The 13,439-nt window shown below is 38.2% G+C and overlaps 1 protein-coding gene across 8 annotated transcripts in view; it reads right to left on the reverse strand.

Moving 5' to 3' along the window:
• The window catches only part of FRY (FRY microtubule binding protein), a 219,076-nt gene that overhangs the window by 125,972 nt on the left and 79,665 nt on the right, over positions 1-13,439 (reverse strand). For 7 of the 8 annotated variants that reach the window (XM_015629518.3, XM_015629509.3, XM_015629499.3 and 4 more), the window contains one exon: positions 726-925. In XM_015629518.3, the coding sequence (XP_015485004.1) occupies positions 726-845 (120 nt within the window). In that variant the 5' untranslated portion in view covers positions 846-925. Of the gene's footprint in view, positions 1-725; positions 926-5,870; positions 6,168-13,439 lie in introns of those variants that run through there. The other variant, XM_015629480.2, reaches the window with a different exon arrangement.

Raw genomic sequence — 13,439 nt, forward strand, 5'->3', positions numbered from 1 at the left:
CAGAGCTAAACTATAAGTTTTAGAAATATTCTTCCTTAATCAAAACAGCAAGACTGTATATAAAAAGTAGTCTCAAGTTAAATGAGCAGAGTCCTGGAAGATCAGTTACATAAGGCAAATTGTAACAGACATACTTGTGTGCTAAATTTGCCTAAAAATACAAATGACAGTGGCTCTCTCATGGTCCAAGACCTTGCAATGTAACTCCTTTTTCAAGTGCTGCATGCTTTTTCATATATGGAAAATAGGTGCTATAGCCCTCCATTAGATTATGAAATCTACTACTGTCAGAATTAAAAGAGGAGTCAGCAGTGGTAGCTATTTTAATGTTTTAGCTGAAAACCTGTAACGTTCAGAAATACTGCTTTTATCATATTTCAGCATTTTCTAATCTACTTTGACTCCAGTGACTGCTCTCCCAGCTGTGAAATCTGTGCTGGCTGACACCTCTTCTGCCTCTCAATCCCATTAACGTGTGCCCAAGTTGCAAACAGAAATTCAATATTAATTCCTTTTCATGTCACCTCTTTGGCATGTCTTGCATACCTCTGCCCTCTCCCACAACATTCTACTTGCCAAAGCAGCACATCTTACAGTTTGGGGAACACTATCAAACTCCAACGCAGATTACAAGCAAAATACTCTTCATTGCACAGCGAGCAAGCCTGATTTTGAAACAAATTCAAAGCACAGTACACATATACATGGAGTTTCTTTTTACTCACAAGAGGTTCTGCCATGATGATGCGAATCTTGCGTTCAGCCAGAGTAGTGAAGTTAACAAACAAGCTCTTCAGGACATATTCGCCTGGTTTACTGTCTGGGTCAATGCTGATGGGCAACATGGCTGGAGGGCCTTTTTCTCTCTGTGTACCAGAAACAGGAGGGACAGGTGGCTTGATATATCCGTTACCAACTGGAGAAGCTGAAATGTAGAAAAGACACATTTACTTCTGAGTAATTCAACACGGTTTAACTTTCACAGACCACCTCAACAGCTCACTGCACTGTCAAAGCAAAATTGGAGACTAGCTGCTAATCAAAGAAATATATCACACATCAATGTAACTTCCATGGAACCATAGGTAAAATGCACATTTGTCTAACTGGAAGAAGAAATAAAAGATGAAATATTTTATATTAAAATTGAGTGGTGTTTACTATGCAGTGCATAGTAAACTCAATCCTTTACTTTTTTTAACATGGTAAGACTTCCTGACACCTAACTGAAAAATATCCTCATTTTTTGTCTTTTGTGTGCAAGTCAGACCTGCAACTCAGTTGTCAAGTAACAAAAATCTATTCTTTATTGCTATTCAAACTGGCTTAGCCTTGCAAAAATCAGGTGTCTGGTCTTTTGACAATGGTGAGTTGTAAAGGGTCTTATTCTTTAATCTACATTAGGTGAAGAATGACAAGAATGACTCAAAAAAAGACCATACATGTTACCAGTATAAATCTTACATGAAGAGTCAGACATAGAGTGTTTTCCATGGCCAAAAAGTATTAATTATGCATTAGCTTTCTTGAAAGTACCAAATCCTACAGTTCCACCTGGCACTTTTGAGATTACACCTGGTGTATTCTGTTCAGTTTTGGTCTCTCCCATGCCAGAATGACATTGCTATTCTGAAGCAGAGCCAAGAGAAGACCATGAAGATGGTCAAAGGCTTGCTAGATTAGTAAAGGCTGAGAGTGCTGGACTGATTCAACCTCGAGAAAAGAATGTTATTGCACCCCTTATCTACCCAATGGAGTCTAGCAAAGATGTCAAGGAACTAGATTCTTCTTTGAGCTGAAGATGAAAGGACAAGAGGCAACAGACACTAGTCTGAATGTGAGAAATTTCTATTAGATAATTTCCACTGTGAGGGGGTGAGCAAACACAGATACATGTTGTTCAGAGATACAGCAGAAAATCCACTTTTGGAGATACCTGAAAGTTGACCAGACAAGGTCCTGAGAAACCTTCCCTAGCTGGTGAGCAAGCTGGGGTTGGACCAATCATCCATCAGGGATACCTTCCAATCTAAATTATCCTGTGATTGAATTCCCCATAATGAGTATCAAGGTATTGTATACTAGACTGAGCTCAACTGGCTGTTTCTCTGTGAATGAAGGAAAAGTAAATGGCAGCACTTTCAAATGCTACCATTTTACACATAAAATTTACAACCAAAAATCCTCAGGGCTCAGCTCTTATTGGCAATAAAAGTCATGTTTGGTCTTCAAACAGGTACTGGTAGCACTCTTTCTCTGTTAGTTTTCACAGAGACTTTAAAATCAGAAAATTAAGTAAGACTGGCAAGACCAGCCATTATCCACTCTGAATGTAATAAAAGTGTCACAATGCCCACGAGCACAACTGATGATTTGGATGGAGATGCTTTAATGCAATACAAACCATGGAAATATTGTGAACTAAAATCATTACAGCACTTCCCCATAGCAGAGTGTTACCTCCAAGTTGCATAGAAAGAAAGAGAGAAGGAAGAATGAGCTACAATGATGGTTACCTCACATCTAATACCTTTAGTCTTTTCCTTTGAGGAACAGAATTGCAAGTGTTACTGAAATGAACTGTCAATTATTAGTGACATATGATTGTTTTAAGGATAAATCAGATTTGCTTCCTATGGACTTTAACACTTCACTGCTGAACAAAAATGAAAAAAAAATTAAAAGAAGAAAGTTTATGGCTTGAGAGCATTTAAATCAGAAGCTAAAATTACACACTGAAAAATAAAAAAGGATGCACTAGAGAAAAGAGAACATGTTTTCCTTTAGAAAAATCAGGTTAGAAGTTTGTATATAAGAGAAGACAAAAATTGTTCTCTTCATGTAGCTATTATTCTGCAAACGTAACACATCTACAGTTCTCTTTGAAAATAACCCCTCACTGATGAGGTACAGCATCACTCTTCAGCACAGCAGCAGCGCTTCTCCCACTGCAACAGATGTTTCCTGCTAGATTTGCTTCCTGGAAAGTTTCACTTGATTTTTGAGGGCAGAAGCATTATCATGGAATCTTCCTGGCATTATGACTCTTTGCAAAAAAAAAAGTGTATAAAACAGTCCTACATTTATATTGCACAAACCTTGTTCTAAAAATACATTGTTCTCAATAACAATCTACTTCAAAGTAGAGTGTACACCAGAGAAGAGTGTAAGTGCTACTGCTCTTCTGTCATCACCTAGGCTCTCTTAAAACTTAAACATGAAGACAGTGGGATGCAAAGGATCAGATGAAAATTTTTATAGACTATCAAATACACTAGGCAATGGAAATCTCTCTGCAAATAGCTTTAGGATGGAGTCAGACAATATTTTTGCAGTTAGGAATATATTTGCCAAATGTGTGGTTTTGACCAGCTTACATCTACCCCTGAAATCAGCTCCATCTCCAAGTGCTCAGTCAGGAAAATTTTTTGGTGAGCAGCAAATCCAATTTTCTTAAATATCTGTGTCCCTGGTGCAGCACAAGCCCCGTCCCTTGCAGTGCCACCACGCTGAGCTGCCAGGCTTGGAGCTGAGTGCTGCGCCCCTGCCAAGCACAACACCGCTGGGCTGGGGCCAGGCAGCCAGCCCAAGCTGCTTCTCGGAGAAATCTGCTGCAATCTAATAGAACACAAACCTGCCTTCTGCTCCTCAGCAGCTCTGCTTTAAACCTGGCTGCTCAGCTCAAAACACCGGGGGGATTCATGGGAGGCAGGCAGGCACGCAGGCGGTGTGTGAGAGCAGGTACGCCTCCCATCCTGGCGAAATTAAGTTTAAAAAACCTTACCCATGCTACCTGGGAGCTGCCACCCTAATCCTCAATCATTGTAGCATTCAGACAGGATTCTGAGACTGGAATTTCAATCCACATAGTCATTGTTGGTAGGAAGCCTCTTTTAACAATGATTCTGTTAGGTTTGTGACACAGGTGGATTTAATTTTTTTTTCCAGACATCTAACTGAAAAGTCACTTATTTGCACACTGGAATAGAGGAATGCAATTATCTGTGAGATCTGCCAGTGCACCAAAAATTTTTATTCTAGCACTTCTCACAAATAAAGAACTTTACAGTCTTTTCCCAAATACAGAAAAAACACATCCTGGGGGTTAACGTCTATCATTACTACAGCAATTACAGCAGTTAGGAAAATGACTGACATATGACATTGATTTAGTTCAGTTTTTTAAAAGACCATTTTGTAGCTGTTAAGTCCATTTGAGCTTCTTTAGTGTGAAAGCTAAAATTGCCCACACTCTGAGGGTCTGGCATTGATCATGGTCATGAACTATTACATATATATATATATATAATATTATAATAATAATATATATTATATATAGGTTTGGCTTTTTCTAAGGCATCTTTTCAGCTCCATTATCTCCTGCATTTGCATATGCTTGATATTTGCATTGCAAAAAATCTGGCCCAGTGACAAGGCTATCACTGATATCTATACAATGATGTATGAGCTTTAAAAGAATATAGCTTTTATGCCTACACCGAGAGCCCTACAAAACTCACTAAAAAAAAGTTGCCTCTGAGACAAAATTGGAAATCAAGGATTCAAAATTTAAGAAGCAGCTGCATTAAAGTTATCCCTGATTGGTCCCTTTATGTTGACACATGACACATTATACTGTGAGCCTTAGAAGTAGCAATAAAAAAGATGTGCTCAGTTTTGTCATCTATGGCAGAGAAACACTGCCCCGTTAAATAAAATACATAATTTTAACATGAGAAATCACCATCTATAGTTTGTGTGGCTTCATGCAGAAGACATATGGAGGGCATATGGTGGAAGAAAAGAGTTATACTCAACTTGAGATATTGATTTCCTTAACAAATTTAGTTTACACTGCCTGATTTCAAAATAATAAATGTGATACCAGGAGAAGTACCAGAACAGACCACAGAAGCATTTAGTTTGAATGCCTTCATATTGTAGGGCATTGGTTACTTTCATTACTTGCACCACACAAGTATTGCATTAAGCTAAACCCTTTACCTAGAGAAAAGTAGCTCATCCCCCAGCAGAATGAATGGTGATGCACATGGAGGAGAACATGGTAACCCTGATGCCCAAGAACTCTGCAACAGCAGAGAATCTACAGATCAAATTTAGAGAGTTGTTTACATATTTAAAGCTCCTATCCTATGAAAATCTGTAAGAAAGTTTAACCATGCTATAAAATGTCTGTACCATTTGGGGGTGTAATTCTGTCTGAGTATCTTTTTTTGTTTCCAGCATGGCTCCCTATTTTTCTACTAAATGAGCAATGAGCTGTATTTCAAATTATGGTCCTACCCTACAGAGTATTTTAGTGCAAGCTATAACCATATTATTTTCTCAATTTTATGTATTTTAAAAAATTAAAGACAAGGAATAAATACAGAAATATAATGAAATATCACACATGGTTGTCATCACAGCCATGTACTATTGCCATGGAAAGGCCTCCTGACATAAAATCACTGCTAGATTTTTCCATGTATTGATCATTTCCCTGATCAGAAAAACACCTGTAAAAAAGCACAGTAGTTTTAGTGTAACACATGGTCAAAAGCTAAGGCAAGGGATGAGTACCAAATTAAATTATCCTAACAGATTCCCAATTATGATCTGCAATACAGGTGTTTTTCTTAGAGCTGTAAGAGGAATCAAAACAACTGAACGGTCATAATGCACAAGCCAAGAATCTGCGCTACACTGGATATAACTTCAGCCATACAATTACTAAATTTTTAGTATCTTTAAGCAGAAAAGCAGAGGTTGCATTATTTTAGTAAACTGTGTCAAATTCACACTTTAGCAACAATGAACAAACTAGTAAGACAAATGGAAACATCTATTTGCAGTATTTTCATACCTACCGAGCCCCTTTATAAAGCCGATCACGCTGGATTTTCTCCAACATGCTACTGTAATATCCATGAGCCTGTGAATTCCTGAAATGCTCCACTCCTTCAGTTAGAAAAGTTAGAATCCTTTTCTAACCAAAATTGAAAAATAAATTAGTTGTTTCATAATCCTGTTTCACACTTCCTCACTGCTTGTGAGGAAGACATTCCCTTCAGTTTCTTAGTATTGTTTCTCAATAGACAAATGCTGAAGACCTGCAGTGTGCGAGCTAGAGCAGGCCTGCAGATCAGCTCAGCCTTTCCATAACCAAAGGGGTAATTTTTAGCTTCAGCATATGATGATGACCACTCACAGAGTGGCTGCACGTCTATATTTATCCACAAGTACATACTATGCTGACAGATTAGCGAAACTACTTCAGGCACTCCAAGAACATGAGACAGGATAATGGAGTTCGACAAAAACAAACCACACATATCAAACACATGTATTATCATACAATCCAAGCTGGAAACAATTAGTAGAGAAATGCAAAGCACAGTGACAACACAGGATGGGTTTCGTTTTGTAACTAAAGTCTTTTGGCCAAAAGTATATACAGTCTAAATTCCTTGTGATAAAGCCAACCCAGTATCTCTTCTTTTCCCATGCCAAGAATCAGTGAGAAACCACATATCCTTAAGAATAACTGTACATCTGCTGCAATAACTCTTGAGGAAATTTGCTTTGTTTTAAAGCAGCAATTACAATATTAAAAAGAAAACATGAAGAGTTAAATTTACAAGGATATGGCCAATATGCCACAAAAGGTTGCTTTGTCACCTTTTGAAGGAAAACATTCCAAATTAATTCAAGCTTGATAGAGAGAAAATAAAAAAATTAAACTATTGCTGAAAGAAACAAACTAAAGGTCTAACAGATCCATTTTTATCATCGTGAAATAAACTGCAAGATTCCCAAGGAAAATGGTATTCCAGCATATTAGTAGGATGCACTAATAGCAGTATTTTAATGTAAGCATTATTTTCATAATTAATTTGCATATGCCCAGTTCTGGGCCCTCAGTTTAGGAAGGACATTTAGATGCTTGAATGTGTCCAGAGGAGGGCAACAAGACTGGTGAGGGGTTTGGAACACGAGCTCTGTGAGGAACGGCTGAGAGATCTGGGGTTGTTTACTCTGGATAAAAGGAGATTCAGAAGTGACCTTATCCCTCTCTACAACTTCCTGAAAGGTGGCTGTTTTCAGGTGAGGGGTGTGTCTATTCTCCCAGACAGCAACTGACAGACTGAGAGGATGAAGACTTGAGCTGCACCAAGGGAAATTTAGGTTGGATGTTAGAAAGAAATGCTCCACTGGAAGAGTGACTGAGCAATGGAATCATCGGGCCATGGAGGTGGTGGAGTTGCCATCCCTGGATATGTTTAAAAAACGGCTGGATATGGCACTCAGTACCATGGTTTAGGTGATGAGGAGGTGTCGGTTCATAGGTTGGACTAGAAGATCTTAAAGGTATTTTCCAACCTAGTTCATTCTGTGAAACCTCAGTAAACATGTATTCTAAAACTCTGACTCTGATGACTGTCTAAAACTGTTCAGGCAACAATTGGAGAAGACAATGTCATTTTGTGCAGCTGCCTTGACACAAGAACATGACATAAAACTATCCCAACTCATCCTGACTTTCAAGAGCCTATTTAATCCAAATACAGGATTCTTCAAGAGTTTCTTTGGTTGACCAATTAGATAGATGGTGTGCAATGCAAAAAGATAAAGCCCAAACAACTACATGTAAAAAAAATCTGGAAATCCTTATACTAGAGGAAATACTATCTAGTCTAGAAGATAAAATAGAGAAGAGACAGTAGGGTCAGCAGGGTAAATGTACAATAGAAGCTCAAGATTCTGGAGCAAACAGCTCACTTGGAAAACAAGTCTAAGGGGAATAGATTTGGGAGGATATCCAATAAAGTGTTGAGATGAACTCAGCTCTCCGAAATGGATATCCTCAAATACTTGTATATGCCAAAACTATAAAGGAGAAAAAAGCTAATTTATACATTTCAAATTCCTTAATTTCTTTAAAGAGACATGCCTCAGGAGAGTCATTTATGTAAACTGGAATGGGAAAGAGAAAGGAAGAAGATATCTTCCATGATAAAGGCACTCCAGGACTTGGTTACCTATTTACCCAAGATAAGACCAATATTTTAAATTATTTCTGAGTACTTAATGAAAAAAAATGCTGTTGCCAGGTTTAGATATACTTATTCCACTCTTTTCACAGTACTTGTGGAGCTACAAAAAACAGTTCCAAATCCTGTAGACCTGGTCAGGCAATCCTTGTCCAAACTTCCTTTTACCATAATAGAATACAAATTTCATGTGAACTCAAGGAACAACAAAGACAGAAAACAGGAAACAAATTAATTAGTACATCCATTAAGAAGTGGCAGAATTGCCAATAAAGTGTAAGCTTTGGCCAACCCTACTCTACTCAAGGAAAAAGAGGCTTAAACATTCTGTGTGTGTGTGTGTGTGTGTGCGTGTGTGTGTGTGCACATGCTTGCCATTCTTGAATTTATTTTCAGTATCTTATAAAAACACAAGCCTAAAACAGACCATGTGGTATTCTCAGTGAGACTGAACATTTTGGGACATAAGGCTAATTCCTTGTAGCAAACTCCTTCAGCCCTCCCCTTAACCCAGGGGTGGACAGTGATTTGCAGAACGGAGCTAAGAACATGTCCCAGATGTGGTAATTTTTTAACAATCAGATCCAATTCTCTGCAGGATAGAAACAAAATGTAACCTGGAAATAAATATATGGTCACTCAGTACCCCTTATGGATGCTAAAATAGCACTTGTGGGGAATGCTCTTCTCTGCACGTCTACAAAGACTTCATATGTTCATTCTAGTCAGAGATGGTTATGAAGCAGCCATCTTCTGTAATGGTCCCACCAGGACCCCACCAGTTTAATACAGATATCTTTGCCCAGACTCAGGGAAACATTAAAAAAGTCCTTACATGACTGTAACATATAGACAGGTCTTATTTTAGATTGATGTGGTGAAGTGCCTATTAGCTTTGAAGCCAAAGGTTCTTGTTTAACCTAGAACCTTGGAAAGAATAAAACTCTTAGCTTGGCTTTATTAGCCACTAGCAACCTCCTGGCCCTCACACCCCAGCTGATGGCAGGTAAGTGTCAAGCTTCATAATTCTCAGAGGAGTACTGCAATTCTCTGCGAGAGAGGGGTAATTGATGTGAGATCCTGTAGAGGAAATTAGTGAGTGGAACATATTTTCTCCCCTTGCATACACAGAGGATTCAAGAATGATGACTGCCAAAACAAATAAACAAACAGGAAATCCTGTCATATGCGTCTATTGACTTTTCAAAGGCCTTTTCACTGACTTGGCTAAGCATCCTGTAGGATACAGACTTTCCCTCTCTCCTTCTCCTAAGTGGCAAGCCAGGGATTGAGCAGCTTAACAGTGTCCCCTAGGTTCTTATCTCAGATCCTTGCAAGACATGTGAGGGAGGCAGGAAAGCAATTCTTCTTCCCTCCCATTCTCTTAGCTCACCATCTATTTTTCTGCTTCTTTTTCTCTAAATCATTGTTTTCTTGTTTGCATATACCACTGTGCTGAAGATACATAGGAATATATGGGTGTAGCATAAATATTTTTACCTGCACCAATTCTAGAAATTTCTTGGTTTATTATGAGATTAAAGACTGAAAATGTTAAACGACATGGAAAATCTTGTAGAAAATCTACAACAATTTTCACATTTTAGTGTTTCATTTAGGGGTGACTTCTTACTAAAGGAAATATCTTTGTTGCTTCAGGTGGGATCCAAATGAAACAACAATACTTGTCAGTTTCTGTGTTTTATATGGTAATGACACATTGCCTCTTTGAAGGGTTACTTGAGATTAACAATATACTTTCAAAAGATTTCAAAATTCTGGCATCTTTTCTACATAACTTCACATGGGTTTTTTGACCTTTTCCAGTTATTCCAAAAGAAAAAACTCCAAAGAAAGGTTTAAAGATATTTTCAGAGGAGTAATTGTTGGGGTTTTTTCTAAAAAAAATCTAACAGAGACAAGGTCTATTTCTGAAACTACACCAGGATTTCTTTGGGCTCAAATAGAGATTAAAAATAATTTGATTTTGAATAAAGACATTCATAATCTTCTTTTGCACTTTTTTCAGGTACTAGGGCAAAAGGGCTAAGCTCCACTTAGGTTTTGTTGGGTCAGAAAATAGCTTCCTCTAAGATTTTTAGACAGACATTTTGTTGCATTTGCTTTCCTTTTCTAAGACAGCGAGATGAAGATATTCCTGTAATTTTGTGGTTGATGGGTGTTAGCAGAAGAATTATTTTTAGGGAACTTGGAAAAGGGTTGAGGAAATAAAAGGCTAAAAGAGTCCAAAAGAGAGGGAATAGTTACTTCCAGAAGAAGGACTGTCTAGCAAGCAGGGAGGATGTGACCTGTATCTTCCTTCCCTGATGTGCTGATTCGGGCTGGGGTAGAGTTAATTTTCTCCACAGTAGTTGGTGTGGGGCAGTGTTATGGGTTTGTGCTGGCAACCCAGGGATTTTTAAGTTACTGCTGAGCTACACAGAGCCAAAGGCCTTCACTGCTTCTCACCCCACCAGCGAGTGGGCTGGGGGTGCATGTGGAGTTGGGCAGGGACACAGCCAGGACAGCTGACCCCAGCTGACCAAAGGGATATCCCTGACTGTGGAAACACGTTCAGCATACAAAGCTGGGGGAAGAAGGAGGAAGAGGGGTCATTCAGAGTTACAGTGTCTGTCTTCCCAAGTTACTACAAGCTGTAATGCAGAGCCAGCTCTCCTGGGGATGGCTGAACACCTACCTGTACACAGGAGTGAGCAAATGGCCTTGTGGCCAGCTGGGTTTAAACCATGACATCTATACATTTTCTCTTTGGGACAGTATACTTTTCTACTTAATTGTTCTGCAATATAACTACAAACCCTGGTAAGACGGAATTCTGAAAACATATTTAAGCTATTTATTTGTTACCAGAAAGAGACACCTCAGTCCTATTCCAATTTCAACAGCTACTTCAGATGTTAGAACTGGAACAGTCCCTGAATTTTTGTTGTTTGTTCACACTTGCTCTTCCAAACTACTTACATGTTGGATCACACTGTTAAAAACTCCTCTCTTTCACTGGAATGGAAACAGCATTATCGCTTGTGGATGATGTGTCTTCTGTGCACTGTACACATGCCTATGAAAACCTGAGAGTGTTGTGATGCACTTGTGCAAACAAGCAGTACTTTATTACCAGTGTATAAAAAGAAACAGCTTCTACTTCTCATGACATAACACTGTTCAGTCTCTAAGAGTTGGTGTTCTACACCTTTCTTTATTTCATGCCACAATAAAGATGCCATGTCTAGTTATGTTTCCAAGTGTAGTACTAGTAAGGAAAATCTTTAAAACTGTACTTGCTTTTTTGCATCTTCTGGTGCACTTGATCTACTATAGGGTGCCTTTTAGGGAAAGTTACAAATGTAGCCACCTACCAACCAAATATCAAACTTAATCTAGCCATCCAGGCTCTGGGTAAATTGAGACCGACATTTCTAGGTGATCCACCAAACCCTTCGTAGATTCTTATCTTAAGACAGAATAAATCACTTTCCAGAGGTGCCTCACTCATTCAGTGATTACTGAAAGAGAACTGACAACAAAGACACCCAAAGTTACTAGTGATGGTTCTCACTCTTAATTCTCTACTCTTCAAGAGCACCTTGTATGCATTAAACTGCACTGTGGTGCATTTTAGCTGCTGCTGGCTCAAATTCTTGTCCTTGCTCATGTGGGTGGAAAATGGCACAACACCAACAATAAACCAAGCCACAAGCTGGATCTGTGGACTGGCAAGCCATCACAAACCAAGAAGACTTTCACAAAATTTTGTGAAGCTTTCTGTGATGACACCACAGGAGGAATTTCTCTGTATAAAGACTAACATCAGAGAGACATCAATTCATGTTTTGCTCTACAGGGGAGCACACAAAGTAACATCTATACAAAGAAAAATGAAAGAAAAAACTTTGCTGCCAAAATCTGGATTAATATTTATTATCAATCTCTTTCACTAGGTCTGATTGAACCACTGCTGTCACTACTTAATACTTACAGCAGAAGCACACTTATAATATTGCCTATCTTCCATATTTGTCTATCTTCCATATTCAATGTTATCTGGCCTCTTTGCTTACAGCCATCTTTTATTAGCCACAGACCATTGTGATGGTACTGTATCTAATAACTTTCGATGCTATTGTATCTAATAACCCTTTATTACATTACATTAACAATTCTTTGAAAGTGGGTTCATTTGCTTCTTAGCCACAAACCTAAATGCAAATGCAAATGCAAATGCAAATGCAAATGTTTGCTGCTTGGGTAGACTGCGGCTCTGGGATATAAATACTTTTTGTGGTGACTGAAATACAAGATAATGTATTTTACCATGCACATGAGCTCAGTGAGGGTTTCTGAAAATTTGGCTTGAGTGCAGCTGCCCACTGAGAAACTTTCACTTGAACAGATAAGTGGAGTGCATGGAATTTAGCTGCTGTCCAAGGGAACTTCTGCATGACCGGTCAGTTCCAAATACCTAACACAACATGGACAGAACATTGCTCTCATGCTGGTCAGTGGGCTATGACAGAAAACTCCTTCCATGCATTGAAGTGTCTAAATGTTTTGGAATGCCAGAAATAAGTTATTAAATCTGGAGAGGAACAGGCACCTATAGAGATGAACCCTGTCTAATCTAATTATGAAAATAAAGAAAGAATCCAAGGGTTCACATTGGATTTTTCAAATAAACAGCTTAAACCCTGCAAAAACAGAGTAGTTCATTAGAAAAACCAAAGAGCCTAATCAAATCTGAAAATAATAAATATATGCTTTTTATAGCATATTCAAAGGGAAATTCAGTACTCCTGAGGGCTGGGACAAAACTGATGTTGTATCATATTTTCTCAAGTGCGAGCAAGGGCAATCCAGGCAACCACAGCACAGCTGGCCTGATACTCATCCTGGAGTAAGCATTTAATTAATAAAGAACCAAAGCATGATAATACAATGCCATAATCATAGGTTTATGAAAAGTAAATTTTATTAAATTAATCATATCTTTTTATGAGATTATAAATTTGGTTAGCAAGGCAACTGAATTGGTATTTTACCAAGCTGTAAAATGAACATTCATAACCAATATAGATTAAAAGACAGGTAACATCTATGAATTGAGGAAGAATTGTACTATAATGAATGTACTTCTAGTGGAGGTACAAAGACTAGTTCTTGATTCTGTACTATTTATCATTACTGTTAACGACATAAAGAAAAAGCTTTTCTATAAAGTTAACAGGCAAAACACAAATTAAGGATGACAGAAAAAATAGCAAAAAAAAGTCCTTCTATTCTGCTTGATAACATTTGAAACTTAAAATACAAGCAAATAATACATGAGATATTAATTCTAACCTCTTAGATGAGGACTGCATAGCCAGA

Source organism: Parus major, chromosome 1 (genome assembly GCF_001522545.3).
Source record: "Parus major isolate Abel chromosome 1, Parus_major1.1, whole genome shotgun sequence".
NCBI classification, from domain to species: domain Eukaryota; kingdom Metazoa; phylum Chordata; class Aves; order Passeriformes; family Paridae; genus Parus; species Parus major.